General features: G+C 38.2%; 1 protein-coding gene and 1 pseudogene across 1 annotated transcript; one reads left to right on the top strand and one right to left on the bottom strand.

Moving 5' to 3' along the window:
- The first annotated feature begins 12,388 nt into the window (after nt 1-12,388).
- LOC140057870 (5S ribosomal RNA) lies at nt 12,389-12,509 on the top strand (annotated as a pseudogene).
- A 604-nt stretch (nt 12,510-13,113) lies between these two features.
- On the bottom strand, nt 13,114-20,172 carry LOC140056339 (uncharacterized). Its single transcript, XM_072101684.1, has 9 exons — nt 19,546-20,172; nt 19,170-19,248; nt 17,796-18,913; nt 17,497-17,705; nt 16,980-17,301; nt 16,631-16,774; nt 16,372-16,536; nt 15,773-16,061; nt 13,114-15,576 (listed from the first exon to the last, which is right to left on the bottom strand). The coding sequence occupies exons 1-9, from the start codon at nt 20,149-20,151 to the stop codon at nt 14,201-14,203; spliced, it is 4,308 nt and encodes a 1,435-aa protein (XP_071957785.1). The 5' UTR covers nt 20,152-20,172; the 3' UTR covers nt 13,114-14,200.
- Between the last annotated feature and the right edge of the window lie 1,420 nt (nt 20,173-21,592).

Consider the following 21,592-nt stretch of genomic DNA (forward strand, 5'->3'; position numbering starts at 1 on the left):
TCTGACGTTATCCACCGTGTCGGAACTTTCTTTTGTTCTTTTGGAAGTTGGTCATATATATAAGCGCTTCTTTAGAGCACTTCAATTGTGCCACTCCATGTCTACATGTGGGTATGAATGGGTATTGATGTTGCCTTGAATGACTGATTAAGTTCTGCTTTAAACTAAATTCTTTACCACATGTCACACGTATATGAAACTCTTCTCCTCATGTGTATTTATGTGCCCTGAGCACACTTGTGACATACTGCATAGTTCCCTTCCCATCACCATAGATTGTCTTAAGGACCTGAAAAAGCATAAATAAATAGGGAAATATGGAATACATTTCCAATAATCTATAATATTCTATAATAAATGTATTTATTCCTTATATCATAAAATTACCACCATCTTCTCCATCTCCATAAGATGGGCACGGTGCAGAACTCAAGGAGACGGAATGGGTACAGAAGGGATTGGTGGAGTACACTTTTGTCCAGTGAAGGGAAGTATCCCAAGCTGTGATGGGGACAAGGTACTGGTCGATTGAGCTTCAATCAACAGCGTCTGGTACAGATCTAGGCGGTCAGTATACTGTACCATTCATCATGGCCCTGCTGAACCAACCGATGCACCTTTGTCATCGAGGCGGAGTTCAGTCTGTCTGCAAGTAGAGCGGCCACATATGATAGCAAGCACCACCATTACTCCAAAAGCCTCTCCCGTTTGCCATCTCAGCTCTGGACATTTTTCACCAGTCGCAATAAACTGACTTAATAGCCAGACCACCCATCATCATTTTCTATTGAGCAATAAGGCCAACGGCCATCCTGGAGTCTGCTTCAGAGGCCACAACTGTAGTAGTCAAAAATTTCCCCCATTCATTGAGCACACTTGTTACATACTGCATAGTTCCCTTCCCATCACCATAGATTTTTTAAAGGACCTGTAAAAGCATAAATAAATAGGGAAATATGGAATACTTTGCCAATAATCTATAATAAATGTGGCGGGTGAAAATTCATTTTGTTTTTGAACACTTGCAGGCTCCCCCATATTACCCTTTTCAAAAATACCATGTGGCCCATCACTCTTAATCCATTGTACATTTAGGGTATACATCTTCTCATCCCAAGATTTATCTCAGCATCTTCAAATAAATTCATCATCAATAAATTCATCGTCACTGGTTTCTAAAAGGTAAAAAAAATTATGATACTACTGGTCAATAGAAATAACAAAACAAAAAAACGTTTGTAACTATCACAATAAATAATTGCATTTAAAAACTATCATTAATATGATATACTGTAGTAATAGGGGGAAAGTTTTGGACGATTTCTAATAGCCTCTCTTTCTGCCAACGTAGATGGGAACTGGTTTCTATTTGACTGATAAAAGGATTTAGTAGCCACTTTACCCAGCCTACATCATTCTCCAGCAACCACTTAAACTTTTCCCGGCATATTTGCCAAATAATTTCCTTGACTTATGGTGTCATAGATGTTGGGATGAGTTGTCTTCAATTGTACCATCTCTGCCCAATAGGCTGGAAGGTACTGTGCATAATTAGTTCTATCATAGGCAATGAACCATGGTAACATCATGCTTGTAGCAGCTAAATGAAGTTACCAATCTGATGTTCTAGTAGCTCGTAGAAACATAAGCAACAACGAAATCATGTCGATAAACGAGCACCAGAAATAAAATGTAGACATTCGCTTCTCTTTTTCTTTTAACAAATTCTTCATACAGTACATCCTACAAATAGCATCGGCATTTTTATTGTTTCTGACACCATTTATTGAACCACCTGCAATAATTCCAGATTTTACAAGAACATCTTTAAGGCAAGCATCTGCAAACTTTTTTCCAATGACTGATATGACATACATGTGTGAAATTCACTCAGACGAACTACTAACTTCTGCTCTCCTGAACCTTCGCATATACTGCTTGATGAAACACACATAGAATTTGAAACAACATGAACTTGTTGGCCATATCAAGGCTCCTATTTATTACTGTATTTATTGTGGTCAAATCAGTAGCTGAAGCTTCTATGACAGGCAGATAATGGATTCCTTGATGCTGTAATTGTGACTTTGGATATTGTAACGTCCATCCATGATGATTTTTGATGAAGTATGGTCATCTTTCCACCTACCGATAGTTATCGACATCTGGCGTTTATCCAAATTGCATAATGGTCCCACACGTTTCACACGATGATATTCACTCAGTTCTATGTCAACATGTTGGAACTTGCGTACCCCTTTCTTGATGGTTTGTCGTGTTTTCATTTTAGATGGCTAGCTCTCCCTTTATTGACTGCAACATAATACCATTAGTGTGATGGGTAGTACCATGGCCATTTACACTTATTACGATCAAAATGGCTCTCCAAACAGAAACAGATAACAACAAATAGTAAAATAAATAAATTACTATTTAAAAATATAGTATATGTAAATAAAATAATAAACATCTTATTTTCAAGCGATTATCAAGATAAATCTTGACAGCAGGAAATTGAGATGCAAACTGCAGGAGCTGCTCCTTTTGCCACTTCATGTGGAGACATTTGTCCCCATTCTGACAGAATTCATACAGAAGCCAAACTGTATATTATTATAACCGACATCATTTTCAAGTAGCCAATTAAACGATTATCCCATATATTTTCCAAAAGTTAATACTATAGCCGATTGCGACAAATCATTATTGGCTGATTTTTTAGTTGCAGTCTCAGCTGTCTTTGGGCCCAACCACACAAGATCAATGTTCTTTTTAGTCATTCCAGCCACTTTCAGAGCTTCCTTGCTACATTTGAGTCTTGCTTCGTCCTCTTTAAAGATTGCAATGGATGGGTATTGATGTACCTTTTGTCCATCTAAATATTGCTTTAGGGTGTAAGTAAATGTGCGATAGTTCATATGCTCCTTCATCTCTATTCATATTATTAGGGTGTAATCTTTTGTATCGCTTCTTTTATTTTTCTTGTGTTCCATTCAGTTTCTTTTGCTAAGACTTTGATGTTGTTCCAATTGGGTGTGTGACCAAGAGTCGCCATATGATCCGTGATAGCCGAGCTGTGAAACTTTTCTGATGCCGACTTTCTGCTTGATCTGGTTGAAACACCTTTGCATTGTTCTACAACTTCGGTTTTATGTTCTTTAATCCTGGTCTTCAGCGCTCGTCCTGTTTCTCCAACATACATACTATCGCAGTTATGACAGTTCACTTGATATACAACACCACAAGTGTCTTCTTTTATCACTATGCTTGCTTTCCAAAATGAGCCGCCTGTATTTGTTGAAGTCTTTTCAGCTGACTCTGACGTTATCCATCGTGTCGGAACTTTCTTTTGTTCTTTTGGAAGTTGGTCATATATATATGCGCTTCTTTAGAGCACTTCAATTGTGCCACTCCATATCTATATGTGGGTATGAATGGGTATTGATGTTGCCTTGATTGACTGATTAAGTTCTGCTTTAAACTAAATTCTTTACCACATGTCACACATATGAAACTCTTCTCCTCATGTGTATTTGTGTGCCTTGAGCACACTTGTGACATACTGCATAGTTCCCTTCCCATCACCATAGATTGTCTTAAGGACCTGAAAAAGCATAAATAAATAGGGAAATATGGAATACTTTGCCAATAATCTATAATAAATGTCGCGGGTGTTTTTGAACACTTGCAGGCTCCCCCATATTAATAAGTTCAGTTAAGAGTTCAGTCTGTCTGCAAGTAGAGCGGCCACGCTCTTATCAACTGCCCGCTTGCCACATATGATAGCAAGCACCACCATTACTCCAAAAGCCTCCCCGTTTGCCATCTCAGCTCTGGACATTTTTCACCAGTCGCAATAAACTGACTTAATAGCCAGACCACCCATCATCATTTTCTATTGAGCAATAAGGCCAACGGCCATCCTGGAGTCTGCTTCAGAGGCCACAACTGTAGTAGTCAAAAATTTCCTCCATTCATTGAGCACACTTGTTACATACTGCATAGTTCCCTTCCCATCACCATAGATTTTTTAAAGGACCTGTAAAAGCATAAATAAATAGGGAAATATGGAATACTTTGCTAATAATCTATAATAAATGTGGCGGGTGAAAATTCATCTTGTTTTTGAACACTTGCAGGCTCCCCCATATTACCCTTTTCAAAAATACCATGTGGCCCATCACTCTTAATCCATTGTACATTTAGGGTATACATCAATCAATAAATAACGAAATCATGTCGATAAACGAGCTCCAGAAATCAAATGTAGCATTCGCTTCTCTTTTTCTTTTAACAAATTCTTCATACAGTACATCCTACAAATAGCACCGGCATTTTTCTTGTTTCTGACACCATTTATTGAACCACCTGCAATAATTGCAGATTCTACAAAAACATCTTTAAGGCCAGCATCTGCAAACCTTTTTCCAATGACTGATATGACATACATGTGTGAAATTCACCCAGACGAACTACTAACTTTTTCTTTAAGTTTTCATCTGCCCATCTGATCTCCTTCGCATATCAGGCCCGTAGCCAGGGTGGGTTTTTATGGTTCGGGCGAACCCCCCCTTTACAGCGAACCCCCCTTAACCGACTGCGAACCCCCATCCCCGACATGCCCAATACCTCACCCTCATCCCCGAAAATCCTCTAAATACGTGCCCCACAGTACAAAAGGTTGTTTGTAAATTGAAAAATTTGTAAACTCGTTCGTGAATAACTCATACAGTACCTTCTTCCCTGTATGAGCGTACTTCGAGCGATACGTGTCTGTAAATGAATTGCCAAATATAACCTGAAAAATAAATGTTTGGTTCCTGCATATGTAACATGATATTGACGCGTCTCAGAGCGAGCTGGGGCACGAACGATTCGTACAAAGGACACCGCCCGACAACTGCGTACCTATTGTTTAGATCACTAGCAGTCAGCATGCATAAAGTATATAGCCTTCCAACGTACATTAGTATTTATGTGTGGCTTTGAGTATAATGTATCATCATCATAGAGGATTATAGTGAATATTAATATATTACACTATAATATCTATGGTATCATGTACTGTAGTTCACATTATGGCATCCGATTATTTTTTTCTAGACCACCACCAGCCGATACATACTTAAAACTGTATCAATAACACCTATTTACATTGGCATATTTAATTTCATCAACAAATTGCTGTAAATAAATATTATAGATAGAGCTATAATTATGAATTGCATTTTCCTTCACCCAGTGTGCTTTCGGGGCTTCTCTTAGACGTACGTTCGCATTGACCTTGAACGCAAAACAAAATACCGACTGAATTATCAAACAATCGGCGGTTCCGCACACAGCACGCGCATCTAACATACGGCAACAAATGTTATCGTCCTTAAAGCGTGGTTCTTCCCACTAGAACGCAACGCAGCGACGTATCGATGCAAAGTGCTGTATTCGGGGCTGTATTACGTAATCATAAGTGGGAACCGACGACGCAATAGTGCTGCAAACGTCGTAGGTTTAATTTCACGCAGGCGGGGGAAAACACAATTATTATTGGAAGGGCATTTGCTTATATTGCGTAGATTGCGTTACGTTGCGTCGCTAGTGGGAACCAAGCTTTAAATAGTCCAAGTACGATCGTTTTGCTGCATGAGAGTGTCTTTTCTGGCCATATAGGGGTGTCATTTAACAAAATTCGCTTCGCCTCAGGCCCCACCCCCAGGAAGGGGGGGGGGGGGGTGTGACCCAAATACTTAGTGTCCGAACCCCATCCCCCCCCCCCCTTGACAGATCCTGGCTACGGCCCTGCATATACTGCTTGATCAAACACACATACAATTTGGGACAACATGAACTTGTTGGCCATATCAAGGCTCCTATGTATTACTATACTGTATTTATTGTGGTCAAATCAGTAGCTGAAGCTTCTATGACAGGCAGATAATGGATTCCTAGATAATGGATTCCTTGATGCTGTAATTGTGACTTTGGATATTGTAACCAGTCCATCTGTCCATCCATGATGATTTTTGATGAAGTAAGGTCATCTTTCCACCTACCGATAGTTATCGACATCTGGCGTTCATCCAAATTGCATAATGGTCCCACATGTTTCACACGATGATATTCACTCAGTTCTATGTCAACATGTTGGAACTTGCGTACGCCTTTCTTGATGGTTTGTCGTGTTTTCATTTTAGATGGCTAGCTCTCGCTTTGACTGCAACATAATACCAGTAGTGTGATGGGTAGTACCATGGCCATACACTTATTACGATCAAAATGGCTCTCCAAACAGAAATAGATAACAACAAATAGTAAAATGAATAAATTACTATTTAAAAATATATAGTATATGTAAATAAAATAATAATCTTACTTTCAAGCGATTATCAAGATAAATCTTGACAGCAGGAAATTGAGATGCAAACTGCAGGAGCTGCTCCTTTTACCACTTCATGTGGAGACATTTGTCCCCATTCTAACAGAATTCATACAGAAGCCAAACTGTATAACCGACATCATTTTCAAGTAGCGCAATTAAACGATTATCCCATATATTTTCCAAAAGAATTAATACTATAGCCGATTGCCACAAATCATTATTGGCTGATTTTTTAGCTGCAGTTTCAGCTGTCTTTGGGCCCAACCACACAGGATCAATGTTCTTTTTAGTCATTCCAGCCACTTTCAGAGCTTCCTTGCTAAATTTGAGTCTTGCTTCGACCTCTTTAAAGATTGCAATGGATGGGTATTGATGTACCTTTTTGTGTCCATCTAAACATTGCTTTAGGGTGTAAGTTTTGAGGCATACATCACACTTGAAGTTCTTGCGTTTACCATTTAGCTTCATATGGCGGTTGAGATTCGACTTCACAGTGAATTTTCCCTTGCAAATAGTACACTCGTGATTGATTGATATTAATATGGGGGGGGGGCGGGGCCCTAGGCCTCTACTCTAGGAAGCAGGTCTGGTCAACTCGTCACCAAAAGAATGACTTGGGCCTTTATTTAAGCCCTGTGTGGGCCTAGAGGCTAGTAAGCCTAGGCTAGCCAGGTAGGGTACAGCCGAGCTAGACCTACCTATTAGACCTAGGCCTATATATAGGCTAGCCTCTAGGCGTACTTAATAATATTAATAAAACACAAGTTCATTCATTACAATGCCGAGATCGTCGGCGGCCGAAAAAGTCATAGGCCCAGGCCTACTACCTTACCTACTCTACTAGCCTAAGTAGGCAACATTTGCCATAGGTTACCTACTCTACTATTATTAGACTGTGGGCTCAAACACGGGACCCTCCCCCCCCCCTGGGGATTTTTCGGGACCAGTATTTTTTTTAACCCTACCCATATACGAACTAAAATCAGGTTGTCTGCACATTGCGCAGTGGTGCGTATTCCCGTGAGGGCGCGTTTTCAAAATGGCTGCCCATAGGCTCAGGTGCCTCTATCTTGGCAACCACTCATGGTAGAGACTTATAAATGGTTTCAAATTGTTTACAGTTAGCACATTTCTATTTGCTCTAATGAAAAGTTTTGTAAAAATTTGACCGGAAATGACATTTTTGTCCCTCTGACCTTTGACCCGGTTTTGTCATATCTCTATAACTACTGGTAGTACACATTTGGAATTTGTCGCAAATTGTTTGGAACATGTGGTTTTATACTTGCTCTAATGGAGAGTTTTATGTAAAGGGGACTGGGAATGCCATTTCTGACCGTTTTGTCAAAATGGCTGCCAACAATTCTAATAAAAGTGCACTATTGGGTTTTTTTCTATATTTTAAAGACATAACATTGACTTTACATGATAGACACTTGTAAATGATCTCAAATTGTTTACAATATGCATATTTCTATTTGCTCTAATGAAACATTTTGTCAAAAAATTACCGGAAGTGACATTTATGACCTTTATGACTTTTGACCTGGTTTTATCATATCTCTCTAACTACTGGTAGTATACATTTGGAAATTGTTGCAAATTTTTCAGAACATGTGGTTTTATAGTTGCTCTAGTAGAATGTTGTATGGAAAAGTAACTGGAAATGCCATTTCTTACTATTTACAATAAAAGTTTCAATAACAAGATTATCTAGTCTTCTTCCGTGTCAAAAAAAATGTCCATGAAGTTGTTAAATTCAGTTTGCTCATCATCATCCTCCTCATCCTCCTCTTCCTGTTCCTCTACCAATACGTCAACCAGCTCATGTGGCATCATATCACCTTCCGTCCACTTCAAGTCCAACTTTTCATTTTGAATACACCATGCCCGTCTGGTTGAGGGATATTTGGTACGGCTTGGTGTGCTTGGTACCAAATAAACGCTTGATAATTAGATCTTTTAACATGCATTTTTAGAGCATCTCGGCAAGGTGGAGGGAGGCTCATATCCATGCCATCATAGGTCGAAAGTATTGCACCTGGCTTGACACTAAATCTTTCCAGAAATTTATCATGTCGCAAAGTGTTAATGTCAGTTACAGTAGATTAGTGTTGTAAAGACGGCACACAAAATGCTCCAAGCTTTCATGAGTTTCATCTGCAATTTCCAATGATCGGCCAAGAGTCAGAAATGCACCAAGAAATTCCTGGTGCTGTTTGAGGATCTTCAAAGGTAGTAGTTTCCACTTACGAACAAATGCACTGGTTGTGTCACAACAACTGAATGCATGTAATGCGGGAAGGGCATGACACACATCATTTCCCACATCACTTATGACTTTATGCACATCTACAAGACGTCTTTTATTGCCAACACACCTGTATCAAATAGTATTGTTTGAGTCAGTTCCTGGGTGTGATGAAGCAGAAGAATGAAGACATCTGTGTCTGGAGATCGAATGATTATGGTAGAATTGGATGATGAATTTCTGGCAATTTGCAGACAGTGGAGAATCAACTTCGTATCAGCCTCTTCCTGTGTTGACGATAACCCTGTAAGTTCATCAGACATAGTTTCTCGGCCATCATTGCTCTTCAGACTTATGCATTTATTCGTATAGCCAAATACAACTTCTCTTCCATGAAGATTTGGTGCATATTTATTCTTTTTCCATTCACTTAGTAGAAATTCTGTTAGTGTCATCTTATTGTCATCGCTTGACAGAAACGATTTCCAGTCTCGTGGCACTTTAGTCTTGACTCCTTTAATTATATGGGATTTAGAAGAACCTCTTCTAGCCCTTTCAATTCCTTTGATTGATAGTGGGAGGTAGGTATCAGTTACAAAGTCCACACGTTTTACCTTAGGCAGCTGTCCAAATATACTCTCTGCCAGGTCTCCAAATGTATCAGGCAAAGCCATCTGTGCTTGCAGCAGAGCCATTCAGTGAACAATATATGTTGTTTCTCCAGCCGGCCTTTCTATTGTGTTCGATTCGCCTACCAATGCATGCATAAGCTTTGCCTTGTCTGTCTTCACTGGAACACCATCAGCCGTTGCAAGTGCCCATGGAACAGGGCCCAATGAGAAACTAAGCACCCTCTCCATACTAATGTCATGCTTCATTGCTAAAAGTACAAGCTGACCAAATACATTTCTTTCAGCTTTTACTTCTTTGGTCTTCTTTGACTGTCCCGAGATCTTACAGGATTTGGCAAGTTGTACAAATGTCTTTAGTTTACACTTCTTGATTGGATGATGAAAACTTACTGTGCCTTCAACAAGTCGTTGCGTAACAAATTTGTCGTAAGCCTGTTTTCCAATATTATCAGCCTGGAGGAGATCATGTTCGATCTCATCTGATATCTTGTTCACTGTTGATGATGTGTGAGGACTTCAAGCCCTTGTGTGAAGTCGATTCCATGTTATCCATGTCTGCCATTTCCATTGTGGCTTGCTGGTAACCAGCCCTACTGTGTCTTGTCGTGCACCACCTATGATATGCCGAATAGTTCCTGCTGAATCCTATGATTCCACCATGGCACTTTGCGTGACGGTTGATAGTTTGTTCAATTGTGATGTCAACAGCATTTCTTGACATCGGAATTTGTGATCGTTTAACGCTGAAACCATTGTGTCGCAAGAGCTCCTCTGCTCCGGGATGTGTCTCTGATATGTTTAGGAGAGACAGGAAATACACCATTGTATATCTAGCATAGTTTTGGTGGTCGTAGCTAAAAAACAGACTACACATTCTTTGTAGGCTAGCTAAATGCAAATCAAAATTGTTTTCTTAGTTGCTCTTTGAAATTGAAGGATAAGCCAAACTCGATCCATATAGTTAAGCCAGAACTGTGCAGTTTTACCAAGTTCTCCTAGGCCTAGGCTAGTCCACATTTTGCACCATGTACTGTACTAGGAGAGCAAATTGCTTGTAATACTTACTATGAATTAACTTTGTTGTTGAAAAAGCACAATTTTCTTCGATAATTTAGCTCAATGTTATATGACTAGACTGGTTTCATACAACTGATCAACTAGACTACTACACTGCTATCTGTGTTCTGATTGGTTTAAAGTTGAATGTCATGCATCAACTAATTTGTTCGATAGTAGTTTTTGTATTTATTTTAATAATAATAATATTATTTTATTAGTTTAATCAAATAATGTCAGTACCAGTTAAATTATTGAATGGTAAAATGACATTCTGACATTTTTCTGATTGTTTATATAATCATTTCTAGTAATTACTTCAATTTTGTTAAGTTTTATGATTTTCGACGGCCATTTTGAAATGCGCCCTCTATATTGACTTTTCGGAATACAAACATATACCATGACCTGACCACACATTATTTCAATACAGAACAATTAAAAAACAAGTTAATTTTAGCATATAAATTACTGTTTTATCAATTATATAATATTTTATTAAATTTGGCGGCCATTTTGGAAAAAGCGCCCTCATCGGTTTACGCACCATTGCGCAATGTGCAGACAACCTGATTTGAAAACCTATATGTGTGAGGTTTCCAAAAATGTATGGGTCATAAAATCCCCAGGGGGGGGGGGGGGGGGGGGTTACGGTAGCTCACAGTCTATATGACTTATAAAGCCTAGCTAGGCTTAGCTATCAGGCAGACTAAACCAGGCCAGGTCATAACAACACCATTTTACACATAGGCAATGGCCAAAGGCTTTTCTTACTTTTTATCAATGATCTTTACAGCATAGTATTCACGAGAGAGGAATGAAACCCTCCTACACAACGGATATCCCTACACAGTAGTACTATACTATTAGCTAGGCCTAGCACATTAGCGGTGATCTACGACCGCTTTGTCCATAAAAATAGCAAAATATCAAATTTAATAACTTCTTTTTTGTCAAAAGTTTTCAGCGATAACTTTACTAATGGTAGGATCTGACGTCATGGATATACTTATGCAAATTAGTTTGTAGAAGGTTGTAGAGATTGAGGGCGGTGATTGGACTGTTGTAGAAATGCTGTACAGGTTGTAGAGCTGATTTGCAATCTCATTGGACTGTTGTAGAAAATTCAGACTATGTGATTGGTCTGTTGTAGAACCGGTTAGTCCGTGGAAGCGAAACTGTCTGGGAATACCGGGTGCTGTAGACTTTTATCTTCCTTTTTTTTTATTTAAAGATGTATTGTCCCTTGACTAATTAAAAAAAATAAAAAATAACAGATTTCGAAAAAAGGTGGGTCATTTTAAAGTATCATAATAGTTATCAACTATCACCAAACATTTGTCGGAAAAAAAATCATTTAACTGAAATACAGACGTTTTTTGGTTAAAAAAATAACTTTGACTTCTAGTCAAAGTTTTCGATCAAAACATATCCCATAATGAAACATGCTTGTTAGGCTAGTCTGTATGCATAATTATAAAACTTCCTCACGATCTGTGTGAAAGTACCTTCTCAACCGTAACGAGTTGTAAACAATCCTAATTAGCATCATGCATAATGCGTACTCGTGGTTTAAATCTTTGTTTACTTTCGCTCGCGACGATTTTCCAGACGAAATGTAATCAAACTATTTTACCTGTTAATTACGTAAACTTGTTGCTTTTGGCTCGAATTTTCAACTTAAAGTGAATAACTTTAATATTACTTTGATATGGCCAATTTAAATTTAGAATATTTTGACCTTCATCTTTTTGTGTTTCAAGGGACAATACATCATTAAGTTCTAAACTCGTTTTATAATCAGACCTGTTTTTTGTTGACAACAAACGTATTAAGTGCACTATATAAAAATAAATAATTGTTGGTTTATTTGTTCTGCAACAACTCGTACACATTACATAAATTCATAAATTAATATACACTAATCGATAGATGATGTTTGTTGCAATATTTCCGACCATCATAACCTGATAGTAAGGGGCGGAGGGGGGGGGGGGCGTTGTTGTATGTATTTCGCTTATGTGGTGCCCTCTATAGTACGAAATATGACACCACGGTACAATGCTTTGATTGTCTACGGCCATACCACGTTGAAAACACCGGTTCTCGTCCGATCACCGAAGTTAAGCAACGTCGGGCCCGGTTAGTACTTGGATGGGAGACCGCCTGGGAATGGCCCACGACCCCGCTAGGTACATATGCCTGGAAATCGATCTCTTATCACGTGACCTGATCTCTCTTACTATCCAGGCTGACCAAGGAAGTTTTATTTTTTTTTTTCTTTTTTTTTTTTTTTTTAACCTTGCGTTTAGAGTTTTATTATAATTTAATGGCAATATTTTATTTATATCATTTTTTTTTCTTTTCTTTTAAATAAATGATTGTTATCTAGCATCTTTTCATCAGCCAACGTCATGTAGTCAAGGGTTTTTTAATATCTAGGATTGTCCCGTAAACCTTTACAGACTAGTGTGCGGATTGTCACGCTTTGAGAGTGTTCACGGATCCTAGTGGCTATCGGAAAGAACAAACTAAAGGAACATTGAGGTCTAGCTGATATTCACCATGTAACCAAGAGGTCCTGGTGAGTGTATTTCCATTCACAATTTAAGAAGTATTGAGTGAAAAATGACTCCATGGGATTCAAACCTAGGACCTCTTGCTTACAAGGCATATTTCTGTAACTAAACAAAAGAAACGGATAAAAGACAAAATAATATTTATTTTACTTTTGTGTTCTGATTTAATATAACATCATGACACATACACCAACTTGTGTATACATAATATATAGCACTTATAAAATAACATAAAAATATAAAATATGCACAGGGTGTGCATTTAAAGCACTCAGCTTTTGCTAAAATAATACTGAAACATAATACTGAAATAAATAATAGCATTTTTGACCAATTCAAAAGTTTGTATTCCATCAAAATATCAATGTAACTATTCATAATATATAAAATTTATAAAATAACATAGAAATATAAAATATGCACAGGGTGTGCATTTAAAGCACTCAGCTTTTGCTAAAATAATACTGAAATATAATACTGAAATAAATAATAGCATTTTTGACCAATTCAAAAGTTTGTATTCCATCAAAATATCAATGTAACTATTCATAATATATAAAATTTATAAAATAACATAAAAATATAAAATATGCACAGGGTGTGCATTTAAAGCACTCAGCTTTTGCTTAAATAATACTGAAATATAATACTGAAATTAAGAATGAACATCTTTGACCAATTCAAAAGTTTGTATTCCATCAAAACATCAATGTAACTATTCATAATATACAATTTATAAAATAACATAAAAATATAAAAATGCATAGGGTGTGCATTTAAAGCACTCAGCTTTTGCTTAAATAAAACTGAAATATAATACTGAAATAAAGAATGAACATTTTTGACCAATTCAAAAGTTTGTATTCCATCAAAACATCAACGTAACTATTCATAATGTATAATATATAACATTTATAAAATAACATATATATAATGCACGGGGTGTGCATTTAAAGCACTCAGCTCGCTAAAATAATACCGAAATAAAGAATGAGCAATTTTGACAAATTCAAAAGTTTGTATTCAAAACATCAATGTAACTATTCATAATGTATAATATATAACATTTATAAAATAACAAAAATATAATGCACGGGGTGTGCATTTAAAGCACTCAGCTCGCTAAACTAATACCGAAATAAAGAATGAGCATTTTTGACAAATTCAAAAGTTTGTATTCAAAACATCAATGTAACTATTCATAATATATAAAATATATAAAATTTATAAAATAACATAAAAATATAAAATATGCACAGGGTGTGCATTTAAAGCACTCAGCTTTTGCTAAAATAAAACTGAAATATTACATGGAATGCCCCAGAAGCTTTTCATCAACTGCCCTTTTGAAATGATCAAAGTCATCGTACACTTCATCAAATCCAAGGGTTGTGGACCGTCTTGATGTTGGGCAAAAGGTGAAAATCTTCTGTTCACTATTTTCAGTCTTCTCACGTGATGGAGTGTATCGCTTCCGGAGTCCTCCACACTTTGGCACATGGCAAACAGAACAAGGCTTCTGTGACCTTGGATGATATGGTGTAAGCTTTGGCGGTGCTGTAGGTGGTGGTCGATAGGAAAAGGGCAAGCATTGGTTTGTTGATGGCTTGAAGGTCACAGATGGTCCCTGTGCTTGCGAAGGCACAATCAACAGAATTGCACCAGATGGCCTTACTGGAAGTGATGGAGTTGTAGTAGCTGGTTTAGGGAGTACCTTTTGTAGTGAGCTGTTAGATGGTTTATTCAAATTGTCTAGACATTCAGGTTGAAGTACCTCAGCATCGTTGCTTCTACATTTTTGGTAGCGTCTTTTTCCAGAAACATGTTCCACAACTGGATATTGAACCTGTGGCCTGTCTGGAGGTGATAATTGTGAAGGGAGTGTTAGAGCATCAGGCATCAATGCATCGGAAAAAACCCTTTTGTGAGAGACAACCTTTGGCATGCTTGTTGCTGTGAAATTTGCCTGTTTTTCTTGTTTTGAAAAAAAATTTGTAATCGACTTCATGTTTATATTGGGTAGAGGTATCTGAAGACCCGATAGAATTGGATCATCTCTGACCCGGTCAACAATTCTTTTATACTGGCCTTTGATTAGGCTGGCAGTCTTCGTCGGTGATGTGTGATGACTAATATTGGGTCTGTTTCTCAGCATCTTTATAATTAGGTAAAGTAGACGGGAGTCTTCGTTGATTTGTGCTGCCTGGGCATACCTCATCCAGCCGAATTTTGTTTTTTGGGCGGCACTCGTCATAGGCGAGTCTGGTCCTAGACATCTACCGAATAAAGTATATCCCCATCGAGATTCATACTTCTTAACAAAATTTGCTGCTGACCTATCGTGATCCGAGAGCTTCCCAGCCGCATCTGCGATCTTTCGTCTGAGTGAGACAGGAATGATGTGGAAGTTGGAGTCATCAGTCAGCTCCAGAAGGAGCATGGCCAGATGCTCCACCTCAATGAATCCTGGAAGATGAAGATGGGAAGGGGCCATCAGAACATCTTGCATTGCTGGACTCTCCTCTTTTCTGTTCTCCTCCTTGTTCAGAGCCACATGGTCTACACTAATGTGATCGATAGGATCATCATCAGTCTCTGATGTGGCAACGTCGACGCCCTCATCTTCCGCTTCACTCTCTTGTTCTTCTTCTCCTTCATCTTCTTTGACCTGCTCTTCTTCCACTGTAAACACAAATAAAGAATAATAATAATTATTGAAATTGACAAGCACAATCAATCATCATCACAAGGAAATCATAATTAAAACATACAGGATGACTCACAAACCTAAAGTATATAACAATGATACAGTGCAATACATCCCAGATTTTAAACCAAAATATCAAGATTATTAACAATAATTTGTGATTAATCTCACCTTTCTTGATGTAATAGTCCTTTGATGTGAAATCGGTGGACTGGCAGTAGGCATACTCTAAACCTAGGAGTTCCTCCTCCTCTTGGCTTATGGACTTGTCTGGGTAGGGCATGGGTGCTGTGAAATTAGGTTCATACATATGTTCTCTCCCAAACAAGACCTCTGCCTGCTGGTTTAGACGCTGGATTTGACGAGGGTCAACACATGAGGTAATTCTCCCCCTACCTCCAGTAACCTTGAGCGACTCCATGCGGTTGTTCCATTGTACTGCAAACGCTATGAGGTACACCTAAAAGAGAGAATTAAATGAAGAAACAATGCTTAACGTGTTGAGGAAACTTTGGTTTTGTTTAGAGAAACTAATTTACCCATGTTTAGTTAGTTATTAGTTTATTTAGCTATTGTCAAAAAGTACCCACTTTTTGTATGTAAAAGTATAGGTATTTTTCCAAGCTACAAAAGTTGTAATAATTCACAAATATGGATGATACATATTATATTATTAACTGAACGATATAAAGAATAGACAATTTTTGGGTAGACGTCCCTTTTTAATATTTATTGTAAAAATAAGAATGGTTTTGAAACTAAATGATTACCTGAAAAGGTGCTATTCCACACCGTTGTGAAGGGATGGCTCTAAACATGTGGGCATGAAGACCTTCCAGAGAGTTACTGCCTCTGCGGCATCTGTATTTGTTCAGCTTAACACCATTCAAAGTAACTTCCTTGGTAATAACATACAGGGGAATGTTTGGTGGATCCTAAATGAAATATATGCAAAACATAATTTTTGACAATTGACAATTATAATACTAAATGCCTTTGAGGTAGCATAGGGGAAATACGATAAATTACCTGCATGCAACTCAGATGTTTACTGGCAGTTGCCCAGTAAGCATCAACTGCCTCTAATGATTTAAACAAATGAACGCCATCAATGTCGAGTCCGGCTGGACCCTTAAACTCCTGAAGGATGACCTCAATAGTGACAGCACTCACCTGTAATAGAATTTAAAAGGACACAATAATTAAGTTTCTTTCAAATGTTCATTAAAATACTCAGCTATTTTACGTATCTCAACCAAAACCGCACTACCGACACTCTTACCGAATGTCTTAAACCGATTCATGCACAAAGAAAACATGATAATAGTTATTTTTCCAGTAATGTATTAACTGTATTAAGTAATTACATTTCGCTTACCTCGACACCACGTGTTATACGGCGGACATAGGACTTCAGCTGGTACGGCTTCACAAAATACATCATCTGCTGATCACTGTATTGTGAGTAGAGTTCCTCGTTGCTATTTCTCACTGCTCCGACAAGCTTCAGCATATCATCCTTGTTGTAAGCTAAAATGGCACCAGCGAGAGCACTCATGAAAGAACCATACTTGGCATGGCTCTGCTTTATTACAACTGCATCCCATCGATGTAACCAATGACGGATGTCCAGCCGCACAACCATCCCTTCATTCGCCCAGTCTTCAAATAGCCTTTCCAGCCAAGCTGTCCCTCCATCACTACAATTTAATTTACATTAAATTTAATGAGATAACTTATAGATGGGAAACATGGGAAGAAAAAAAAAGGGAATTAAACTCGGCATCTTTCTGGAAAAAAAAGTTGAAAAGCCAATTAGACGCGAGCACAATGCATAGCACTCTCTTACTCCGTCCATTCTATGTTCAGGCATTAGGTTAGGATATTATACTCACCTGCAGCAATTGTTGTCTGCATAAATTATCTTGGGTGCTGGTGCATTGGCTCGTTTGAACCTGGCAATGAGACCACAGGCCATCCGCTTGTAGCAGCTCTCCGACTCTGCAGCCACAGCAACTGTTGTCACAAACTGACCCCACTCATTTAGGACACTAGTGAGGTACTGCATAGAGTTTTTTCCATCGCCATAGATTTTCTTGAGAATCTGATAAAATGAAGTAAGAGAAAACGAAAATAGAAGCTTACATGAAATTATCAAATAGACAAAACAGTGATCAGTATAAAATGTTCTAACCTGTTTAGTTCCATCGATACAAAGAATCTCTCCAGTTACACTCAGAATGGAGGCTCTATAAACTGACATTTTTTCCATCTCCATGATCAGGTGTGCACGGCGGAGCACTCGAGGAGAAGGCACGGGAGTCTGCGGGACAGGAGGGGTGTAGCTGCCTGGAGATTTGATAAAAGGAAGGATTCCTGGCTGAGATGCACTACTGGTGGATGTATGTGCCTGAAACAGAAGAGTCTGGTACATGTCCCTTCTTTCTGCATACCACTCGTCATGCCCATGCTGCAGCATCCTCTGGCATTTGGTCATTGACACTGCATTGAGACGATCAGTCAGTAGGGAGACGACATTTCTGTCAATAGCCCTCTTACCACACACGATAGCTGGAAATATTGTACGAACTGCAGGGGCTAAGTTCATCAGTATGTCAGCGCTGTAGGCAAGCCATCTATATTGCCGCTCCTGTTGCTTTCCATCTTTCTCTTTGTCGCTGTCAGCCTTGCCAGCCTTGCGCATATGCATGCAGTAACTGCATTGCAACCTCTCCGTTAACAAAGTATAATGAAAGTTCAGTCCACATACCTGGCGTGGATTATTTCCGAATCCACATCTTGACAGGTAGGTATCAGGGGGAGCAGGGCAGTTTGGGTTTGGGCATTTCACTTTAACTCCCATGATGCCAACCGGTCTCCAGAAGAACACTGGTGTGGAAAAAAAAGCAAGCATGTTGGGAAGTTCTCCTTTGATCGCAGTTGGTATAGGTGGTGGATTGAAGTGCATTTTAGGTTTGCATACTTTTCGCTTCACCATCTCCCCCTTCGCATTCATCTGTGGACTAGCATATTGGAAAAGACCATACTGCATGTCATATTTAAACCACTTGACATTTGGTAACATGATGCCCTGTTGCAGTGGAGCTGGCTCTTCCCAAACCTTTTGCCAACCCTCTAAAATGGTCGGATCAGATACTGAGCTGATTGATTGGGCAAGAGATGTTTGCCCATCTTGTGATGTGTCTGATGTCGCGGTAGAAAAGGAGTGTGATGTCGAGGGAACTGGAACAATCTTTTCCACCGTTGTGAGCTTTGATGTAACAGGTACCTCCGATTGTTGAAGCAAATTATCTAAAATTAAGAGTGAAAATAAACATAAGTTAAAGCCTCTTAAATATTCTTTATTTAAATTTCTTTCTTTGGGGTATAAAAATACATTTAAATTTTTAAGTTTAAATTTAAAATATAAAGTATCCATGCGTTATAAACCAAGTCTCATATAAAAGTAAACGAGGCACAAATCAGGTTCGAACCCTCACTCAGGACCTCAGGATTGGAAGGAAAGCATGTTAACAAAAATATATATAACAAAGAGCTTTCAACACACCTGCAAGAGCCAACAGTTCAGCATCTTCAATGTAATCTGGATCCATGTCTGTTGGTGGTTCTTGTGTCTCTTTGTACTTCTGAAATGTAAACGTAAAAACATGACAATTCTAAATTTTATTAATATAATCAAAAATAATTAAAATTTGCAAAATCGAAATAAATGATCAAAGGTGCAGTGGACCAGATGTTGCACGTTTAAAGACGCTTGTCTCCCCTAAGGGTCAAGCCATATATAGGTACACTCAGAAGCCGGCGGGATAACCAAAAGTAAAATAAATTACGATCAAAATGGCTCTCTAAACAGAAAAAAATAGTAAAACGAATAAATACTATTTAAAATATAGAATGTGTAAATAAAATAATAAACATCTTACTTTCAAGCGATTATCAAGATGAATCTTGACAGCAGGAAATTGAGATACAAACTGCAGGAGCTGCTCCTTTTGCCACTTCATGTGGAGACATTTGTCGCCATTCTGACAGAATTCATACAGAAGCCAAACTGTATAACCTACATCATTTTCAAGAAGCCAATTAAACGATTGTCCCATATATTTTCCAAAAGTTATTACTATAGCAGATTGCCACAAATCATTGTTGGCTGATTTTTTGGCTGCAGTCTCTGCTGTCTTTGGGTCCAACCACACAGGATCAATATTCGTATTATTCATTCCAGCCACATTCAGAGCTTCCTTGCTACATTTGAGTCTTGCTTCACCCTCTTTAAATAGTGCAATGGATGGGTATTGATGTACCTTTTTATGTCTATCTAAGTATTGCTTTAGGGTGTAAGTTTTGAGGCATACATCACACTTAAAGTTCTTGCGTTCACCATGTATCTTCATATGGCGGGTGAGATTCGACTTTACAGTGAATTTTCGCTTGCAAATGGTACACTCGTGATTGATGATATCACCTTCCATTCTCACCTGAGAAAAAGTAGAAACATGTAAAATTACAATATTATCCTCTTTTACCATTAAATTAGTATTTAAAATATAGAGAACATATGGTAATGGTATTATTTATTAATGGTTTTGTATAGGCATATAGGGCCTACTGTAAATATTAATAGGGCTAGGCCTCTACTCTGGGAAGCAGGTCAACTCGTCGCCAAAAGAATGACTAGGCCTAAGCCCTAGCTAGGGCCTAGCCTAGCCTAGAGTAGAGGGGCCTTTATTTAAGCCCTGTGTGGGCCTAGAGGCTAGTAGCCTAGCCTAGGCTGGAGTAGAGATTATAACCTAGGCTAGCCAGGTAGGATAGGATACAGCCTAGCCTAACCCGAGCCTCTAGGGCCTTGGCTAGGCCTAGTCTGCCCTCTATCTAGGCTAGGCTAGGTACAGGCTGGTAGTAGTAGTACTAGGCTAGGCTAGGCCTCCTAGTATTAATATTATTAATAAAACACAAGTTCATTCATTACAATGCCGAGATCAGCAATGGCCAAAGGCTTTTCTTACTTTATATCAATGATCTTACAGTATAGCATTCACAATATAGGAATGAAACCTTCCTACACAACGGATATTCCCCCTCCTAGTTGTTCTAGGCCTACCCTACACCGATATTTTCCCTTCGCGACGAGACGCCGGAAGTAACTTTCTTTCAGCTCTAATATGGTGACGTCATACGTCTGCTCAACAGGGCTCGATGATAGGTCTGTTGAGCAGGGCCTTCCATCAACTCTGTACAATGATTGGTCCGTTGAGCAGTGGCTCTACTCAACAGGGCTCAATGATTGGTCCGTTAAGCATGATTAATGTACATGGATGGGTTTTTCTCTGGGAATACCGGGTGCTGTAGACTTTTATCTTCCTTTTTTTTTATTTAAAGATGTATTGTCCCTTGACTAATTAAAAAAAATAAAAAATAACAGATTTCGAAAAAAGGTGGGTCATTTTAAAGTATCATAATAGTTATTAACTATCACCAAAAATTTGTCGGAAAAAAAATCATTTAACTGAAATACAGACGTTTTTTGTTTAAAAAAATAACTTTGACTTCTAGTCAAAGTTTTCGATCAAAACATATCCCATAATGAAACATGCTTGTTAGGCTAGTCTGTATGATAATTATAAAACTTCCTCACGATCTGTGTGAAAGTACCTTCTCAACCGTAACGAGTTGTAAACAATCCTAATTAGCATCATGCATAATGCGTACTCGTGGTTTAAATCTTTGTTTACTTTCGCTCGCGACGATTTTCCAGACGAAATGTAATCAAACTATTTTACCTGTTAATTACGTAAACTTGTTGCTTTTGGCTCGAATTTTCAACTTAAAGTGAATAACTTTAATATTACTTTGATATGGCCAATTTAAATTTAGAATATTTTGACCTTCATCTTTTTGTGTTTCAAGGGACAATACATCATTAAATTCTAAACTCGTTTTATAATCAGACCTGTTTTTTGTTGACAACAA

The sequence above is a fragment of the Antedon mediterranea genome, chromosome 8, assembly GCF_964355755.1.
Source record: "Antedon mediterranea chromosome 8, ecAntMedi1.1, whole genome shotgun sequence".
NCBI classification, from domain to species: Eukaryota; Metazoa; Echinodermata; class Crinoidea; order Comatulida; family Antedonidae; genus Antedon; species Antedon mediterranea.

Coding starts and splice junctions, on each gene's coding strand:
- LOC140056339 (XM_072101684.1), bottom strand. CDS start 20,151: ATGGTAAAAGAGGATAATATTGTAATTTTACATGTTTCTACTTTTTCT. Junction 19,249..19,545: donor ATCTTGATAATCGCTTGAAA/GTAAGATGTTTA, acceptor TTTACATTTCAG/AAGTACAAAGAGACACAAGA. Junction 16,062..16,371: donor GTGGAATAGCACCTTTTCAG/GTAATCATTTAG, acceptor TCTCTCTTTTAG/GTGTACCTCATAGCGTTTGC.